Raw genomic sequence first — 19,376 nt, forward strand, 5'->3', positions numbered from 1 at the left:
CCCGTATAAAGGTGCCCAAATGTGGCTGACGCGAGAGTGTCAGTACTTAATTGCATTGAACGGTCTGATATAAATGCATTTCGAAACCAAATAGGACGGTACGAATTGGATTTGAGCTCTCAGCTTGCCCTCAGGGTTCCTTCCCAGGCCACACCCCCTCTCAGAGGCCACACCCTCCTCCTCCTCCAGTGCTTTTCCTGGCTGGGATGGGCCCTCCTTGAACCCAGGGAGAGGGGTGTGCCTCTTGCTTGCCTGGGATGGAGGGTAGAGAGATTAAGGGGTGCACAGGGGTGTGTGTGTGCAGTGACCTTCGACTTTTGCAAGGCTATGCGTCACATCCATCGCATTGCCCCTTTTGCCTCTACTGTTTCCAATGAATAATTGAAACACCTATCGATTGATATAATGATTGTCAAATCAAACCCTCCAAGCACCCCTATTTTCCAAGGACAGTCCCGGATTTAAAGAATCCATTCTGGTTTCTGAATTGATCCCAGAATGTCCCACTTTTGCTTAGGACGTCCCTATTTCCATCGGAGAAATGCTGGAGGGTATGGAGTGATGCAACCCCCAAGCCAAGGAGGTAAGTAACTACACAACTTTTAGAAGACATCTGAAGGCAACCCTGTATGGGGAAGTTTTTTTTAAAAAAATGTTTAATGTTTTATTATGTTTTTATATATGTTGGAGGCAGCCCAGAGTGGCTGGGGCAACCCGATCAAATAAATAGTACATTTATTATTAATATTATGGAATAGGACATCCATTTTTTTCATCAGGTATAGTGTTGGAGGATGTACAAAATACAGAAAGTCAGATATGATAAAAGCTTCCAGTGAAGCCATGTAAGGCAGTTTCTCATGCCCAGCAAGGAGCAACCAGGTCACCCCTCACAGCCTGCAGTAAGTGACCTGGTCTCTCTCACCTGCCATTAGGAACATAGCTGCCAAGTTTTCCCATTTCTTGCGAGGAAGCCTGTTCAGCATAAGGGAATTTCCCTTTTAAAAAGGGAAAACTTGACAGCTATGATTAGGGAAAGCCTGGCTGGCTGGATCAGAATGTGACTGGCAGTGAGTGAAGAGCGGGCGAGGCATCTTTCTGCTCTGCTGCACTGGGTCCAAGCTCTCTGACAAACTGGTCCTACTCAGGCTGGCATCACTTTGCTATGGCAACTGTTCACATTAAGCCGAGAAGGAGAAAGTGAGCTTTGTCATCATGCAAAGCAAACTCTCTGGCCACTGTGCATGCACAGTGATGAAGTGTGCATGCACACAAAAGCTCATACCAAAATAAAAACTTAGTTGGTCTTTAAGGTGCCACTGAAGGAATTTTTTTATTTTGCTTCGACTCAGACCAACACAGCTAGGCACCTACCTGTAACTAGATCTCTGGCCACTGTCTCTACTTCATGGCTGATAGGCTGCTTGGGGCATTTTAAAATCGATCACTATATCACAGAACTTCTGAAGCTTGTTTTTGGCCCAGGGCAGGGTGTCCTCCCCCCCCAGCCGCCCCAACTTTTTGCTATGCCACTGCTGTGCAAACAACCTTCCCCCTGCATGCAAACACCTGTTTGCCACTGAGCTTATTAGCAAAATGCATATGATTGCGACTTGGTTTGTGAGGTTACAGAAGTGTGATGTCACTACAGTGGGTGCCAAGCCACGCTCTTGCTGACGCTGCGCACCTTCACAACCCCTCATCTCCTTGCAAGGGAAGGAAGAGACTCCTCTCCCCAGGAGGATGGCCAGACTGGAGCATGGAGCGTCCCATGGCATTTCAAACAGCCAGGCTGAATCTCCGGGGCTGCCTATTGAAGAGCAGCCCATTTCCTGGGAAGGGAGGAGAGTGCACCCTAGTGGTCAGCTGGAGAGCCTGGCGCCTCCTCTGAGGACGGGTTTTGAAGAAGTCCCTGAGTCTGTAGGAAGCCTCGATCTGCTCATGACAAAGAGGGAAAGTGCAGTTCTTTTAAACTTTTCCTTTAGGTCATGAAGGCCACCAGCCTGGATGGCTTTAGAAGAGGATTAGACAAATTCGTGGAGGTTGAGGCTATCCATGTCTGGTGATCGGCTTAAATTTTTGTGTGGCTTGTTATTGTATCGCGATTGTTGTGAACCAACTTGATTTTTTGTTACCGAGTTGCAGCATAGAAATGTTTTAGTAAAATAAAGTAAAATGACTTTCTTTTGTCATTCATGAATCTTCCAACCGTCAGCTGCATTGAATATCCAGGAGTTTGAGTGTCATGTGAGAGGGAGAAAACCGTTTCTCTATCCAATTTCTCCATGCCATGCATAATTTTTTAAACTTTCAGCATGCCAGTTTTTACTTGCCTTTTCCCAATTCTGCAGCATCCTTTTTGAGGTGAGGCAATCAGAACTGTACACAGTATTCAAGATGCAGTTGCACCTGGATAGATTTGTATAACAGCACTGCAATGTTGGAAGTCTTATTTTGAATTCCTTTCCCAGTAATTTGCCTTTTTCACAGCTGCCACACGCTGGGTTGACATCTTCCTTGAACTACCTACTGTACTATGACCCCAAGATCTTGTGCCTGGTCAGTCGCTGCCAGTTCACACTCCACGAGCATATATGGGAAATTAATTTGTTCTTTCTTTCCCTGACGTGCATCACTTTGAATTGCATTTGCCATTTTAATGCCCATTTGCTCAACAGCTGCTTGTTATTTTTGCTGCAACCACTCTGGAAAATGCACTTTGGTTGCAAATCTTTCACAACACCAAGATTTGCTGTGAGATTAAGGCCTCCAAAACATTATGTTTTAAGAAAAGAAAAGAGTTTTTGGCTCGTCTTAACTGGGAGAGCAGGAAACCTTGGGAAGTGTAAAAATTAGGGATGTGTGTTTCATCTGCGAGACACTGACTGGATGAAACGGACCCACATTTTCCAGCTTTCTTTGATGGAATCCCAGCAACCCACAGGCTTGTCCAGGCAGCCTGCTGGATATTGGCTAGCATGAGAGGAGAGACGCCGAGGCCAGAGGAGGAAAGGTGCCCAGAGGGATGAAGGCCCAAAGCATCCGGCAAGTTTAGCAGCCACTTTGAGGACCTCAAGAGGCAAAGGCCAGGCTGAAGCCATGTTGTGATGAGCTCCTCGTCCTCCTACTCTCTGGCTTCTACCCAAGAATCATCAATAACCGTACAAGGGGAACTTCTGAAACCCAACTGCCCAGTTTGCCTTGTCCATTGCCGAACAGCTTTGCTGCACTCAGGCGGAAAACCTGAGCCAAGGTGTGTCATTGGAGGGCATAAACGGACGCATGATGTGCCCCAGGGTTCTTTCAAGTGCTTCACTCAGAGTGGCCCAGATTAGCATGCTACATCTCTCAGAAACCACTCTCTTTTGGGAGGGCAAAGAAGCTGTTTTGCCAGGCAGCCTCAACTATGGTGATGGTTGCATCCTCTTTTGGACTCTCCAGTTGCCATGGGAACAGGAGGGAATTACTTCCAGCCGATGGTTCCCCAGCAGATATGCCTTTCAGTTTTCCGCTAACCCCACTCTCAATCAGCAGGACTGGCCAGATGGAAACCCAGAGGGCCTGAGCGGGAGGGAGGGAGGGAAGCTTCCTTATAGTTCCTTGTTCTCCCTGGGCTAAGTGCTATATTACCAGACTTTTGGAGGTTTCACAGCAGGAGGCAAATAGACTTCTTCAAAGCCACCCAAGTCAACAGTCACCTTCATCACTTCTCATGGCAGGGAGCAGCCTCTGCATTTCCCCCCCTCTCCAGTTAGACTGCCTCCTCCCAGGAGATGATGGGCTGTCACTCGGCTATGGTGGCAGAAGAGCCAATCCTAGCAGCAGGTGCAGGAGGGCACCAGGTTGGGGAAGCTTGCAACAGGTTATGTTTCCACACAGAGAGAATGGGATTGGGGCTCCCTGTCTCTTCTATCCCTGCTATTCATTCCATTCTGCTAGGGAGGCAGTCCTGCAGGGGCTGGAAAGCTTTCTCCCCAGGGGAAATAGCACAAATTAGGTCATTTTCACTGCAGGAGGATAGGAATGCCTCTGGCCCTTCTCCCCTGGAGAACCTGCTCCTGTCTCAGCTGTGTACCCTGCCTCCATGGCCTGCTCTGTAGCTGTGAGGCTTTTTGCGACTCTTGCAAAAATTTAGCCCTTTTCAGGCTGCATGTTGGGGTGTTCATGCCTCCTTTACAGGATTTGGATGCATGCCCTCTCCCAACGGTAAGATGGAATAATAATTATTTTTAAAATGGGCAAGAATTCGCTGAAGCCCAAAGGCTGTTATATCACTCACCAGAGTATGCAAAATGGCAGAGCCGTGTGGACACGGCATCTTGGAAGCAAAAATCAATATGAAGGGTGCAGGGTCGCGCGTGAGCAGGCTTAGAAAGAAATGCCATTGCAGAAGAAGAATATTCCTGAGATCCATGGCTCTCACAATGAAAGCTGTGGATGTTTTGGTACGTTTCAGATTTCAGTGTGTAAACACAAAGAACCTTCTTCTATCATCAAGGGCAGTGACCAGGTCAAAATCTGCCACTGGGCTGTCCTGAAAAAGCCAAGGCCGGCCCATGTCCTTTTGGGAAGGCGTAGAGATGGGCAAGGGTCAGCCTGACATGTTGTATTTGGAACTCCTGTGATGTTTTGACGTGTCCTAGTGGGCGGGCAAAGATGCAAAGGGGGGCAGCTCCTGGGGTCCTATAAATTGGAGAGTAGTGATGCAAAAGACAGAATTTCCCACCTGTCCGTGACAAGCTGCAACTGGCAAAACCTTGGGATAAAGGTGAGAAGCGGGCCATGGGCATACCCAGGATTTACTTATTTATTTTCTTTGGAGGGGGCAGCCAAAGTTGTTGCACTGTTTTTTAAGGAAATCAAGTTGTTGAGAGTTTCTTGGGAAATCACGGGGGGAAATACCCTGTAAATAGAAGATCGCAGGTAGAGTGAGGAGAAACCTTGACAGAAGTAATGGAGCTTAGTGCCAGGAAACAAAGGAAAATTGTAATGATGTTGAGCCTAATAGTTAACTACGATGCAACTGCAGTATGCATAGCTGCCCCCGGATTCCTTTGCCTTGAACGGCTGCCTGCAGGCATCAATTCAACAGCATCACCGAGGCGTTGCTGCGAGAAGAAAGCTGCACCTGTTGAACATGTGCGGGGGGGGAGGAGGAGGAGAGGGAGGACCGGCAACCCAGATAGTACCGTGGCTTTAGAGCGGGAGTGGGGGGGCGCGGATGAAGGAGAACCTCCTTGCACCGGAAATTAGAGCCGTTACCCTTTTAAGACTCCCTGGGCGGGGAGGAGGCGCGGCCTAAGCTCGGGGCCACGCCCACTCTTATAAAATGAGGCTGCGTCTCGCGGCCGCCTTCATTAAGCCTGGAAGTCGCGGTCGGGAGAGGTGCCGGAAGATGGCAGCAGCGGCGCGTGCGCAGTAACGACGCCGCTGGGACACGGGACATGTCGAGCCCCGGCGCTGCCCTACGGGTAAGGGCGGAGGGCGGGAGGCAGGCTGCGTGAACGGAGAGGACGTGAGGGTTCGGGGACACGTGTAGCTTTTTTTTTAATGGCGTCAGCATAGCCCCGGGCCGGGGCAGTCTGAGCGCAGCGGCGCCTCGCTGGGGCGGGCTGGAGACTTGGAGTGGCGGCGGTGGCTCCGGAGCGCCCGAAGGCGCTTCGCCTCTTCGTCGGTCAGATGCTGATGCTGCCGCCGCCACTGCGAAGGGGCGAGAGCGCGACCCGCTCGGCTCCCTTCCGCCGAGGTTGGCCGGGCTGTGCCGCTCCTGCCCGTGGAGGCAGCCTCCGCCTGCGGAAGGGTGGCTTAGTCATCCCCGCCCTGGAAGGAGGACCGGCGGCGGCGGAGAGGAGGGCGACGGGGCACCTGCCGCGCAGGTAGGGCGAGGGCCGTTGCCACGCAACCGCCCGGGCGGAGGCGGCGAGCTGCTGCCCGACGGGGCCTCTCTGCCTCCTCTGCTGCCTGCCCTTCGCTCCCTGGCCCGGTCCCGAAGGGCTTCTCCGGCGCACGGACTCGGGCGGGTCTCTTTCTGCCGCGGCAGGTGTGCATGACGGAGGAGCGCAATCCCGCCGTCCGCTCCCCCTCTTTAGGACCGGTGCCTTCAGCTGTGGCGAAAACGTTTTGCACGGGATGCAGAGGAGAGGGACTCGGGGGATCCCCACACACACACACACACACACACTGCTTCTTGTGCCTGCCCGGTGTCAGGCTCCCTTGTCGCCGCCTGGCTGGGAAACTGAGGCACTGGCAGGGAAAGGCTGGTGGGGCAAACGGCAGCCATTGTCTCACTGGTGCCAGCCTCTGGGCCGGGCCAATGAAGGGGTCCCTGCAGCAGGAGCAGCTGGTGGATGGCAGCTTGAGCCTGCCACTGAGCCCCAGGCCTCCTCTGCATCTCGGATTTCCATGACATTTTCCTTAGAAGCTGGTATTTTCCTGTGATCCAAATGATAGCAGCCAAACATGAAAGATGGAGCGATTTCTGTGCCTGTTTGCCCTGGCTTGGAAGCTTGGTGCCTGCATGTGTGCCATTTCTTCCTAGGTGCAGGTGGGGCTGCCCTAGTTGGACCCATTGGGGTGACTGTGGGTGCCATTTGAGGTTAGGATCTCTCTCAGCCCCTGCACATGTCTGCTTGGACACGAGCATCATGAAGGTTGCTGGACCTTACTTCCTGTGTAAGCGCATTGAGGACTACAGCCTTAAATCCCTAATTTTTGAAACCTGGTGTTGCACCCTGGCTGCGTCTCAAGAGGTCTTGTGCACAATGGCCTTTAAATGGCTTGACCAGCATGCTGCTTCATCTCTGCCTGCAGGTTTTCAGTTCTTAATATTTGCTGGGATGTGGTGAATTCTGCACCTCAGCCAAGACGCGTTTTGGCAAGGCAGAAGGCAGGGCCAGTTCCAAGGGGGCAGAACAGTGCGCTTGAGACCACAGGGCGGTATTCCTGGAGATGGTTCTGCTACTGTGGGGGCCCTTCATGCAGCAAATTCCCTTACTCTTGAGAAGTCACATTTGCTGAGGCACTGCTGATGTGTGTACTTGTCTGCACTGCTTTTTGTGCTTGTTGGACTCCCAGCTCGCAGCAGCTGGCATGACCAGTGGTCACTGAGAGATAATGGCAGTTGGAGTTCAGCAACACATTGCTGAGGGCACCATGTTGGCTATTAGCTCAGAACTACTCAGGAAAGGGGGTGGATTTGGGGATTTAGTGTGTTCCACTTCCATGTGCAGGAAACTGGAGAGTGGTCAGCCTCTCCCGCAGTGAGCAAAGGCCCCTCAGGACTGGCCAGGAGCCTGTCCATGTTCTCAAGTGTGCAAGCACCAGGCTAGTTGAGTGAGAAGAGACTTTGGTGTAAAATTGCTTTGCCCTATCTTGCTGAAATCTGCAAGGAGTGTGTGTTTGAAAGCAGCTGATGTGTTGGACCAGCCTCCCGCAGCTGGTTGAGGCTGATGGGACATGTAGTCCAACAAATCTGGAGGCACCAGGCAGGCGAAGGCTGACTTGTATCCTGGGCTGATCAATCTTGTTCTTTAATGGTTTTGATTCTGGTCAGTGAGAGGGAGGGGGAGGCATCTGACAACTCCCTAACTCTAAAGGGGCCAAGAATCTTCTACTGCTTCTTTGGCAACAAATGTGGAGTCTATTATCACTATTGTCTAATGTGGGAGCTCTCATAAATTGTCACGTCCAGGACAAACCCTCTGCCGGGTTTCTTTAATTGATTGAATTTTTAAAAATATTCTTTGCTAAGAATTGCATCCTCAGAGTAAATCTGACAGAGATGTTATTCCCTCTCCTCTTCTACTGTACCTGGAGAGTCCGAAAATACACGCTTGCCACAATGCACTTCCCCAGTTTCGTTGTGGAGATGTAAGCACGGGCTGAGTTCTGTTGTGTCAGATATGCTGTGTCTGTTCCAGTTCTTACCATGAGGCCAAGGTGATAAACTGGCCTCCAAACATGTTGAGAAACCTTGGGCATCAGTGCGTCTCAACATGTGAGATGCCAAACTTACTTCTGAGCTTAGGAGTAACTTTAAGGCTCATATCACAGACAGGACGATTGCGGTGGAGATTCCTTCCAGAGGCAAGCCAGGGGTGAGATTTGAACCAGGGACTTCAGAAATCAGCCTCTTAGCTGCGCTTCTCCCTCCCAAGCAGCCCCCTTCCCCTTTCGGGGTCATTTCCAGGGGTACACACCATTGTCAGGACCCGTGACTGCGGGTCCTTCTCCAAGCAAAGTCCAGGCTAAACTTCCACTCTGCTCGCTACTCAGTGTTTAAATTGCAAGAGGAAAGGGGGTTCTTCTTTCCTAAATAAGGGGTTCCCTTACTCTCAGCTCCCAAGAAAGAAATGTCAGTTATGTTGCCGTCCATCTAGCAAGGGATTCCCTCTTGGACTCACCAGACCATCTCCTCATTCCTCGCATGTCTATCTCTTCCCTGCTACCCCAAATCCCAGTCTCCCTTTGCTCAATTCTTCTGGCTCAGATGTCAGTTTTCTTTCTGCAATTCTGAGCAAACCCAGGGCTCTCTCTCTCTCATACCGGTAGGTTTTTTTGGGGGGGGGCGGACACCTGCCCGGGTTTGGAAGTATGTGCAGAGTTCAGCCTCTGTGTAGGGAGAAGCCAAGGGTTTGGCCCTTGTGGGCTTGTTTGGCATGTGAGAATATCTGGGGAGCTCTTCAAAAGGCACTGCGGGGCAGGACTCCATGAAGCATGCGTGCCCCTTCCTATTGGCAACATCGTAGAGTTGGAAGGGGCCCTGAGGGTCATCCAGTCCAGCCCCCTGCAATGCAGGAGGCCCCTATGGGGATTGAGCCCGTGACCTTGGCATTATCAGAACTACAACCAACCAAGCTAACCTCAAGGGCAAATGATGTGTTTTAGTCCAGTAACGTTATCTGGGTACATTTTCAGGAGTTTCACGGGTGGTGTTGGTGGTTTTGCAGAATTTAGCTTTTCGTCTCCGAATTTTGCCTCCATTGTCAAACCCTTGCCATCTTCCCCGGTCTTCTTTCTCTGCTGCCTTTTGCATTGATCTGCACAGCTGCCCCCTTGGCTGTCAAAATCCCCTCCCACCTGTGCATTTCTCCCTTGAAAACTCAGCCCCGCTCCCTTTTGGGTTTCTAGGGCTCTGCTCCTTCTGTTGTCCCCAGGCAGTCGGATGTTTCTGTGGGTCAGCCCTGTTCCATATGCTCAGTATGCATTGCTGCACCTCTTCCACGTGCAAATGCCCTGTTGGGTTCCTGAGCATTAGACATGTGGACCAGGACACACCTGCTTCCCCTTTCACAATCGCACCCCTCTGTGTGGGTGGCTCCCATCTGTGATGGGCTGCAGCCCGCAGCAGCCCTAGCAACTTCAGAAGAGAAAGAGGCTCTCGCGTGTTGGGCAGGGTCTTGTTAAGATTTCTTGTGTTGCTCTGCAGATGCAGGCAGGCATGTGGAAGGACTGCAGAGGAGCTGGGAGGTATAGCTCAGGCATCCCCAAACTTCGGCCCTCCAGATGTTTTGGCCTACAACTCCCATGATCCCTAGCTAACAGGACCAGTGGTCGGGGAAGATGGGAATTGTAGTCCAAAACATCTGGAGGGCCGAAGTTTGGGGATGCCTGGTATAGCTGGACAGCCCTGGGCACTCGCACCACTCAAGGGTCAATCATACTTGCCCTTCCCCACCACTTCTCACATTTACTCCTGAATCTGAGCAAACGATCAATCTGACTCTGACGTTTGCTCTGATTTATTGCTTAAAGAAGAGGGCTTTCCCGGGCAAAACTGCTCAGGTCGAGTGCCTAGGAAGTGTGGGGAAAGCAAGAATCTGCTTGGAACAACCCTCAGTATCTTTTACTGCCTTCCCTCGACACTCAAAAGTGGCGAGCAAGCAGCCTGAAACACTGCAAAGGCCTCAAGCATTTGCAAGCAGCACTTGGAGAGGAAACCACAGGAAATTATAAACGCAGAAATTTAGCAGCATCAGGAAACTGGTTTTTTCAGGCTCTCCTCACCTTAATAGTCCAGGGGTGGGGGAAACGGAACAGGAAGCCTGTTGAGGTTTGTGTTGAGTGGTGTGGCTCACTTTGGATGGCTGTGGGTGGCTGATCCCTTCATTTAAAGAGTAGCGGGTGGGTGGGAAGATGCTTAGCAGGACTGAATGGTGGTGCGGGGGGGGGGGGCTAGCAGGCTGCAGCTGCAGAAGCCCAGGTGTCCGTTGCAACCTGGAGCCCCGGGTGTCCTGGCATCATCTACCTGTGAGCAAAATCCTGCAAGGCTAACGCCACTGGAGATTACGTAAGGGGCTGCATAGCACTCCTTTTATGAATTCTAGGAAGGACATGGTACGTGCTACTTGCCAACAGTCCAGTTTGCACTGGCGGGGGGGGGCATTTCCTCTTCCCTCCCTCCCTCCCTCCTGGGTTTTATTGGGATCTCAAGAGCGTGTTTTGCAAAAGTGCCTCTGAGTTCAGCTCTGGATAAATCTCAAGGGGAGGAGGAGGAGGAGGAGGAAATGACTGTGGTTGTCAAGCAGGGAAGAGCTGCAGGCTGGGTCTGATGAGTTGGCTGCTAGTAATGGGTCCCTCCCTCCCTCCCTCTTTTGAGATTTACTCATGATACTCGGTGGTTAAGCAGGCAAAATTAGGTTACCACTAGAGAGAAAGAGAAGCAGCAGCTACCTCCTCCTCCGCCTCCTCTTCCTCCCTGTGCAAAAGGCAGGCAGGGTGGATAAATGCAGCTCTGTGTTCCCCCGAGGGCAGCATGGCGCCTCTCCCGGCACCCTGGCTGAACCACAGGAAGGAATCCCGGTTTTTTTTATTATTATCTTGCCAGCCACTTGCTGTGGCCTCAGGAAGGTTTCTTGACTGGCTGTCCTCTGCCTGGTTTTTTTTTTTTTTGGCTCTTCGTGCAAGATTACACACACACACACACACACACACACACACACACACACACACCCCTCCACTTTGCAGTATCGCAGGGCCTTTAAATACGTTTCATTGGATGCAAGCAGTTAAAACAAAAACCCAGTGCTGTAATAAACGCTAAAATACAAGCAGCCTGTTTAAAGCATCCTTGAGATAGGTTTAGATTTCAGCTGACTCGCAAGTCATTGGCCGTTCGTCCTGCCTAGTTTTGTCACCGCCCCCCCAAGGGGGATCTGAGATATGTGGCTTCCGGGAATGTCTGTACCCCATTGGTGGGAGCTGGTGGTCAGTGGTGTGGACTGGGAGCTGCCCCCATGACTTGATTTGAGGGCAGCTGAAGGTTCTCTGAAACTCTGGCTCTCATTAAGAGAGGGAAAAGGCAGTGGCTGGACCCCAGGGTAGGAGGAGTTGGAATCACCTCCTGGGAACCTGGCAAAGAACCTTCCTCCTTGTGCTGCTTTGATGCCACAAAAGGACAAAGTTGTTATGGACGGACTGCCTGGACACTTCCACTCCCCCCCCCACCTCGTGTATTCAGAATTTGGACACACAGCGGCTTCCTTCAGGCTTTCAGCCTTCACCTGACTGTGCGTTTTGTTGCTGCCTCACTTTGGGTCCCATTTTTGCATTTTCTGGGCCATAATCCAATTTGTAGTTTTGGCTCTCCCTTCCAAGGGGGAGGCCAGAGCCTGGGTGCCTTACTCTATGTTCCTTTGCTTTTACTATTATGCTTGTTGTCATCAGCACCCCCGGCGCTTGTCAGAGTAGCAGAGGTGAGTCTCTGCCCCAAGGAGGTCACAGTTGCAGGGAGCAGCCTCTTGCCCCCCTCCTCCCTGAAGAAAGTTTTGTTTCTTTGCAAGCTTACAGACTGCTTAAAAGCCATCTGCTGCGCTACCTGCCTCAGCGACAGTTTCCGCATTAATTTTGTGGGCAACTTGTAAATCCCACCCACCTGTCCCCCGCCGTCAGAGTCTTTTCCTGGTTGCATAACTTGAAACTCCAGGAAGTGCACTCAGGGTACTAATTTTGTTGCCTTCTAAAAATAATTAGGTTGGAGTAATTGGAAGCATTTGCTGCAAATCCCTGAACTGTGCCCAGAGCCATGAGAGCCCCGGATACCTGGTTCCTGGCACCCAGGGTGTGCGCGCACTGTTATTTAATGATTTGAAAGCAACCTCGACATAAGGCACCAATATTAAGCACCAGGAGTCAGCTGCTGCTATGATGATGAGAGCCAGCCTTAGCATCAATAACAACATTGCCACCATCCTAATGGCGCAGCAATAAAACTGCTAGCACATTTGCAAAGCTAAGCAGGGTCTGGTATGGTTTCAAACTGGATGGGGAACCGCATGTTGAGATTGTTTTATTGGAGAAGGTTTGGACTGGATGACCCTTGGGAGTCCCTTCCAGCTCTGTGATTCTGTCCCTTCATTTTGGTGAGCTTTGGGCTGACTTCCTTCTCTCTCTCTCTCTCTCTCTCTCTCTCTCTCTCTCTCTCTCTCTCTCTCTCTCTCTCTCTCTCTCTCTCTTGCCTCCCCCTCATCCCAGTTTGGCTTATAGCATTGCGGGTGTCCCTCTCTTGGCTGCTTCCATTTGTAGAAAATTGGTTTACGTCTGCTTCACTTTCTTTTGGGGGAGGTAGGAACTTGGCAATATAACCACCCCCAACCCCACCCCAACCGCCGCAGCCGCCAGACTCTTGAAAAAGGCCAGGGAATGGGAGGAGCTTTCCGTCCTCGTCTATGTTCTGATAGCAGTGGAGGCTCTACATTCCAGAACAGTTTCAAAACGAGAGCTGGTTGCACAACACCCATGCGGGCGCTGCAGGGGGCAGGCTGGCACAAGGTGTTCTGTGCTTTCCAGGTTTGGCACAGCCCACGGAGGGATTTTCATATCGCCTAAGCAGGAGAGTGCAGGTGGCCTGAGCCCCACAGCCTTGGGCAGTGTCCTGGGCAGTGTGTCCACCTCTTGGCTTTCACGAGATGGCAAATGGGGTCCGTTTGCCTAGAAGGTTACCTGCCCCAGCTCTTCAGGGGGTGTGGAGGGAGGTTCTTATGTTTACTTTGATGGGCCTGTGCCTTGTGCTGGAGACATGCTTCATTTTGCAAGGCTGATATACCCTGTTTTGATTAGAAAGGAAGTGCCCGTTTGCAGTGCCGAGAGGAGGAGGGGCAGGGAGCAGAGTTTGAAATTCGCCATGCGCTTTTTGTACGTGTCTATTGGCCACTTGCGGCCAAGTGGAGGCGCCAGGATGGCCCCTGGCGTCTCTACCGTCTGGAGGTGCATGCTTGGGGATCCTTGGACTGTTTTCAGACACTAGCAACACATCCTGTAGAATTCTATCTGTTGCTTTTTATCTGCACAGTCGGAATGAATTTCAGGAACCAAAAAGTCGTATTGAAACATGGCTTCCTAAATGGTGACTAGGCGTTACGTGTTGGCAGCTTTAACCCTGGTTTAAGGAGCTGTTTTGTGGCACTGTGGGTTAAACCACTGAGCCTAGGGCTTGCTGATCAGAAGGTCGGCGGTTCGAATCCCTGTGACGGGGTGAGCTCCCGTTGCTCGGTCCCAGCTCCTGCCAACCTAGCAGTTCGAAAGCACGTCAAAATGCAAGTAGATAAATAGGAACCGCTACAGCGGGGAAGGTAAATGGCATTTCCATGTGCTGCTCTGGTTTGCCAGAAGCGGCTTTGCCATGCTGGCCACATGACCTGGAAAGCTATACGCCGGCTCCCTCGGCCAATAATGCGAGATGAGCGCGCAACCCCAGAGTCGGTCACGACTGGACCTAATGGTCAGGGGTCCCTTTACCTTTACCTTGTGCCTAACTTATATAGCTGATGGTCTCAGGAACCTGAGCGTTTGTGGACCAGTAACAATGGGAGCCGGAGCCCAGCAATGTCTAGATGTCCATTCGGGTTCCCCTATCACCCTCCCCTTGAAACAAGATGCCAGGAGACCTGACGGTGGCGTTTCCTGCCTTGCATATTGCAAGCATATGTAGAAATGTTTGCCCACTCCGAGTGAGGGCAACGCTTCCTGCCATCGCTCTGAACAGGCTTTGTGATGTGATCACATCAGGGCTCAAATTGTGTGCATGGGGGAAGGAAGGGTAGCTCTTCAGGGTTCCCTCCCAGCCTTTACCCAGAGATGCCGCTGGGGATTGACGCAGGAACCTTCTGCATGCCAAGCAGGGTCCTTGACCTAGAATTGCTAGGAGGGTCCTTGACCTAGAATTGCTACACAAGCCAGGCTTCTCCTTCCACTGGCTGTTGTGAGCCTTGAAAAGTTCTTCCTGGGTTGACCCTGGACCTTTGTTGACTTTGCTGCGTGGAACTAACACACCCTTGTTTGTCTGTCCCCCCTCCCCTTTAAAGGCTGCTGAAGTAGCTGGCTACCTGGCAAGGACAGTGGACTTCTGAAAGCGCAGACGTCAGCCAAGCAGCATGTCCACGGCCGGCATTGCAGCTCCGGAGATGAGAGTCCCCTTGAAGAGCAGCTTCCTTCACAAGGGGCAAGGCATTGGGAGCCTGAAGCCCTGTTGGGGAGGTCATTTTGAAAAGTGAGTCTTCCTTAAGGAAGGGTACCAGATCTTTTCTCCCACTCACGTCACTTTCTTGGACTTGGGTTTGGGCTGGTGTTGGTGGTTGGGCCTTTTGCAGCTGTCCCTGCTTCACCGACTGATGCCCTCTTCTCTCTCTCCCCCTCTTCCAGCCCTTTCTTTGACATGGAGCCCGTAGCAATGGCCTACAATCTGAACTCGTCCGCACAGCATCACTTAACGTCCATCGGTAGGTACCTGGCATTGCCGTCAACCTCAGATTTATTTGTGTTGCAGTTCAGAGCTCTTCAGTTGCGAAACCCCCTTCTCCTCCCACCAGCAATTTGGTTCCTGAAGATAACCGCTTTTTTATTATTGAAGAGGAGGAGGAGGGTTAGCAGGCAGCAGAAAAACCAGCAGTCTTGGCAGCCAGAGGCCTGGAGCCCCTTGCTGTCTTGCTTTTAATAATAATAATAAACAAAATAAACCAAGAATAAGGAACATAAAGAAATACTGTTACAGCAAGTTGAAGGCAGCATTGCCACGGAGTTTGTTGTTCCAGAAAGTTACAAAAAAACCACATCGTTCTTTCCATAAACTTGTTAGGATAGTTTATATGTATTATTTTGTAATAACTTGCCTTAAGCGTAGTTATTATAGACCAAATCGTATCAGTCCATTCAGATATAGTAGGAGATAGGCTTTTGCCCGAATTTTTTAGCTGTAATCTTAGCAGCGGTCAATCGGGTTTCGAACACTATTTCTTGATCATTTACCGGAATAACATATTTCAGATAGCCAAGCAGAAATATTTTATGTTCCGAGGGCATATGATATCCTAACACATCGGAGATACTGGCCTGAACGGATTTCCAGAGTATTTCTATTTGAGAAGAGTTCCAAAAGATGTGTATGTGAACTGCTTTATTTAATCCATGTCTCCAGCATTTATCTGATCCTATCTATAGTTCAGTTTATAAGGTGTTAAATACCTTTGAGCGAAGGTTTAAAAATAGTTCACCTTAAATTATATTAGAATGGAAGTTGTCCGAAATCCAGTTCCATTGTTTCCTGGCTATTCTTTGATCTAAATCCTCATATATGTTATAAATGTTATATGCATGCGTATCTAGATCTGACTATATATATGCTCGCATCTGAGTGCACAATTGAGGCCGAATGGCTCTAAGGTCAGGGAGGCTTGTGATACCTCACCCAGCAGTGCTGAGAGGGATGGAGGCAAGGAAGGGCTATGCCTGCTGCTTTTGCCATGTCTGTGAGGCTCCCAGAGGCACCCAGTTGGCCACTTGGGCTCCATCCAGCCCCTTTTAATAGAATTGCAGAGTTCTCAGGGGACCCCAACGACCATCTAGGAGGCGGAGTCTATCCATATCTCCTAGCCAGTGGGGCCTCCATGTTCAGAAGCAGTCTACCAGTCTCAATAAACGCCACGTGCTGGCAATGAACAGCCGGGTGCATCTGGCTCCCTCCCCTTTGGGGAAAGTTGTGCATAAGGTGCCCTGTGTCTTGAGATTAGCAACTCACCCTTCTTTCCCTCTCCCTCTCAGGCCACATTTCAGACCCTGATCCAGCACAGAACGGCGGCAGCGACAAGCCCAGTCCCAACGGCGAGAGGCCAGAGGATCGCAGCCTGGTCCCCGCCTTCGGCAGACTCTCCCTCGCTGGGTCCGACGAGGCAGCTCCCCCCACCCCCATTAAGGGCGGGCCGTCGTTCTCCTTTCCCCCAGTGCCTCCGGGTGCCGAGCGAAGCACCCGCCCACTGCCCCCGCTGCCCATCCCGGAAGATTTCGTGCATGACGACGTGGACCGGGAGGTGGAGTTCCTCACCAGCTCCGACACGGACCTTTTGCTGGAGGAGTGCAGCGGCCCTGCCTTCAAGCCCGCCGCGTACGGCAGGCGGAGCTTCCGGGGCTGCGGGCAAATAAACTACGCTTACTTTGACGCCCCGGCAGGATCTAAGGCAGAAGAGCCTCCCTCCGCTAAGCAGAGCTGCGGTGCTGCTGCTGTTCCTCCTCCTCCTCCTCCTCCGGCTCCCGCGGCACATCAGCTCCACCGCCGGTTGCGCCGCTCACATTCCGGGCCGGCCGGGTCCTTCCACAAACCGGTGGTGAGGGTCTCCAGCCACTTCCGCCGGGCGTCTCCCAGCTCGGACGACGACAAGCCCGAGGTCCCTCCCAGAGTGCCCATCCCACCCCGGGTGTTGAAGCCCGACTACCGGAGGTGGTCTGCTGAAGTGGCTTCGAGTGCCTACAGCGACGAGGACAAACCGCCCAAGGTCCCCCCGAGGGAGCCTCTGTCCTGCAGCAACTCCCGCACGCCCAGCCCGAAGAGTCTGCCCTCATACCTCAACGGCATCATGCCACCCACCCAGAGCTTTGCCCCGGACCCCAAGTACGTCAGCAGCAAAGCTCTGCAGCGGCAGCACAGCGAGGGCAGCCGGGTGCCCTGCATCCTGCCCATCATCGAGAACGGCAAGAAGGTCAGCTCCACCCACTACTACCTGCTGCCCGAAAGGCCCCCCTACCTGGACAGGTACGAGAAGTTCTTCCGGGAAGCGGAAGAGGGCAGCAGCCTGAGTGCGGAAGGGCAGCTGCCGCCGTCCCTGTGGCACGAGGCTCCGGAAGGGGAGGCAGCAGCCAGCCTGGCCGGGATGCTCAACGTTCCGGTCAAGCGCAAGCATTTGCCCTGCATGGTGTCTCCGTAGGGAAGAGGGAGCCTCGCAAGGAAGGAGGCGCCGGGGAGCTGGCCACAGGCCTTTCGAGGATGAAGAGGAGGGGCAGAAGCCCGGCCGCCCAGCCCCCTCCGGCTTCCGGAGAGGAGCAGGGGGGAGGCCCCTCTGTCTGGTGCTGCAGCCGCTGCCTGTGTTGGGCTCGGCTGCCTGGCCCTGGTGGTTCTGGCCCGGGAGAGGACTTGGAGGAGGACTTGAGCGTACATAGCCAGCATTGGCCAGTTGGCATTCAATATTCTTAGTGCAAACTTGTATAAGTAGGGAGAGAATTGCACTCTTGCTAACAGGACAGGCTGCTTCGGCTGGAAGCAGAAGAGAGAAGAAGCCCCGTTCAGTATTCCTTTTTTCTGCACATTGGTGGCCACCGTGTGTTTCCGCCCTGCCCCCCTTTAAAAAAATCCCCTTTCTGCCAATATTTGCTCTTCTCCCACTGGTGGGGAATCCCAGCAGGAATTGTCCTTGCGGTGAGAAGAGATTTGGGGGTGGTGGTGGGGGAGAGGGCGGCAGGGAAGTCCACCACCCATTTCTGAGCTTTTTTTTTTGAGCTCACCTTAGTTTGGATGGCCTGTTCCACATGTTTTAGACTTTTGGTCTGGGGTGGGGGGGTGGGGGAAATCTTGCCCCCAGTTCATAACCTCCACCCACCCACGCCCGGCCGCTCAGATGCTTGCCACAATTCAACTGGTTCTCCCGTACCCACAGCAGTTGGCTTTGATGTAACCCAGGGAAGGACTTTTGTGTGCTAGGTTATGTGGGTTCCCACGCGGCTGTGTGTGTCCTTGCAGTTGGGTAGCGGGAGCTCAGGCTGAGCAGCTTCCCTGGGGGAAACAGCAACACGCCCCCTTCCCCACCCCCCCTACCCTGATACTTAAAAAAATGGGACCAACTTCTGTTCTCCAGGTGGTGTTGGGAGTGTGTGTTTATGCATAGCAGTGAGGGCACAAGCTGGTCTTGAGCCTGTCTTGTCCAGTGTTCTGCAGGATGGTGGAAGAGACTGGGCTCGCGTTGCCGAGTCTTCTTCTTTGAAGGCAGCCCAGTCAGGGTTGGTGAAAAGTGTTGCCATCTCTCTCCCCCCCCCCCCCCGCACACTTGCACGCACACCCACACACTTTCACTTCTTCCCGCAGGCCCCAGGGGGACGGTGCTTTCCAGTCAGGGTCCGGCGTGGCCTTAGCTTTTCCCGATGGACACAACTGCGGTTTACAGTGTGAAATGAAGCTCGCTTGGGAGTTGTTGCCCACTGACCCCCACCCCACCCCACCCCTCTGAAACCGCCTGGGAAGCTGACTTGGTTCTAGTATACAAACTCTAAATGAAGGCAATGTTCACATTCTGGAAATAATATTGATGCACTGAGAGAGGTTTTGCGTCAGGTGTACAGTATTGAGGAAGAATGACGTCGTTCACTTTGTATTTTCGAATATTTCCGTGTCTTGGATTTTAATAAAGTTATAATGTGCTTATTTATGATAACACCACCTCGGCTGCGTCGTCTTGTGGGGGGGGGGCCCTCTGCTTTCCCTTTCGCAAAAGTAGCAGAGCAGCGAGCTCTTGCTGCATGTAGCCGCCTCCGTCTCCACCTCCTCCCTCCTGGTGCATTTTAGGGGTGCGTCTCCTCGTCTCCCCACGTTGGCCAATGAGAAGCTCCCTGGAATCATGCTATGCTGCTTATCAAGATTGGGCAGCTTGCCACCGGTGCTTGGTTTCCAGAGCCGCCCAGCACGTGGGCAGGCAGGATGTGCAACTCCCAGGGTGTTTCTGTCCCCGGTGAGCACTTCTTGACCTGTCCTGCGTTATAATTGTGGTTTCTGGGCTGGTGGAAGGGGTTGACACTTCCAGCATGGGGATTGGTTGGCCAAGCCCTGAAGTCTGCTCCCCACCCTCCCACCCCACAAAGCCTCTCCCTAGTTGGGCTTGCGTTGCAAGAGCTGTAGGACAGGTAGAAAGCCCCTTGGAGATGGATGGAGAGAAGGGGGCAGCAGAGGACTCAAGCGGAAGGAGGAGGAAAAGCCTGTATCAAGGTGGATTGGGAGGAGGAGGAGGAGGAGGAGGAGGAGGAGGAGGAGGAGGAGGAAGCTCCTTCTCTGACTTTTAAAGGGAAAATGAACAGGAACCCAGTCTCCTTCCCTCTGCAAGTGTGGCTTGTGCCCATGCAAATGGTGT

General features: G+C 52.4%; 1 protein-coding gene across 2 annotated transcripts; it reads left to right on the forward strand.

The window, feature by feature from the left end:
- Positions 1–4,673: 4,673 nt before the first annotated feature.
- On the forward strand, positions 4,674–18,686 carry ERRFI1 (ERBB receptor feedback inhibitor 1). 2 transcript variants are annotated; one of them, XM_035119921.3, is made up of 4 exons: positions 4,674–4,768; positions 14,301–14,485; positions 14,638–14,714; positions 16,033–18,686. In XM_035119921.3, the coding sequence occupies exons 2-4, from the start codon at positions 14,370–14,372 to the stop codon at positions 17,187–17,189; spliced, it is 1,350 nt and encodes a 449-aa protein (XP_034975812.3). In that variant the 5' UTR covers positions 4,674–4,768; positions 14,301–14,369; the 3' UTR covers positions 17,190–18,686. The 2 variants fall into 2 exon arrangements, with proteins under 2 accessions (XP_034975812.3, XP_034975813.3); XM_035119922.3 differs by lacking the exon at positions 4,674–4,768 and adding an exon at positions 5,345–5,471.
- Positions 18,687–19,376: the final 690 nt, after the last annotated feature.

The sequence above is a fragment of the Zootoca vivipara genome, chromosome 6 (assembly GCF_965207765.1).
Source record: "Zootoca vivipara chromosome 6, rZooViv2.hap1.1, whole genome shotgun sequence".
In the NCBI taxonomy this organism is placed as follows: Eukaryota; Metazoa; Chordata; class Lepidosauria; order Squamata; family Lacertidae; genus Zootoca; species Zootoca vivipara.

What these genes read in the sequence shown, in the direction of transcription:
- ERRFI1 (XM_035119921.3), top strand. Translation starts at nt 14,370, where the DNA reads ATGTCCACGGCCGGCATTGCAGCTCCGGAGATGAGAGTCCCCTTGAAG. An exon ending in TGGGGAGGTCATTTTGAAAA is followed by an intron (nt 14,486 to 14,637) that starts GTGAGTCTTCCT and finishes CCCCTCTTCCAG; the next exon opens with CCCTTTCTTTGACATGGAGC. An exon ending in GCATCACTTAACGTCCATCG is followed by an intron (nt 14,715 to 16,032) that starts GTAGGTACCTGG and finishes TCTCCCTCTCAG; the next exon opens with GCCACATTTCAGACCCTGAT.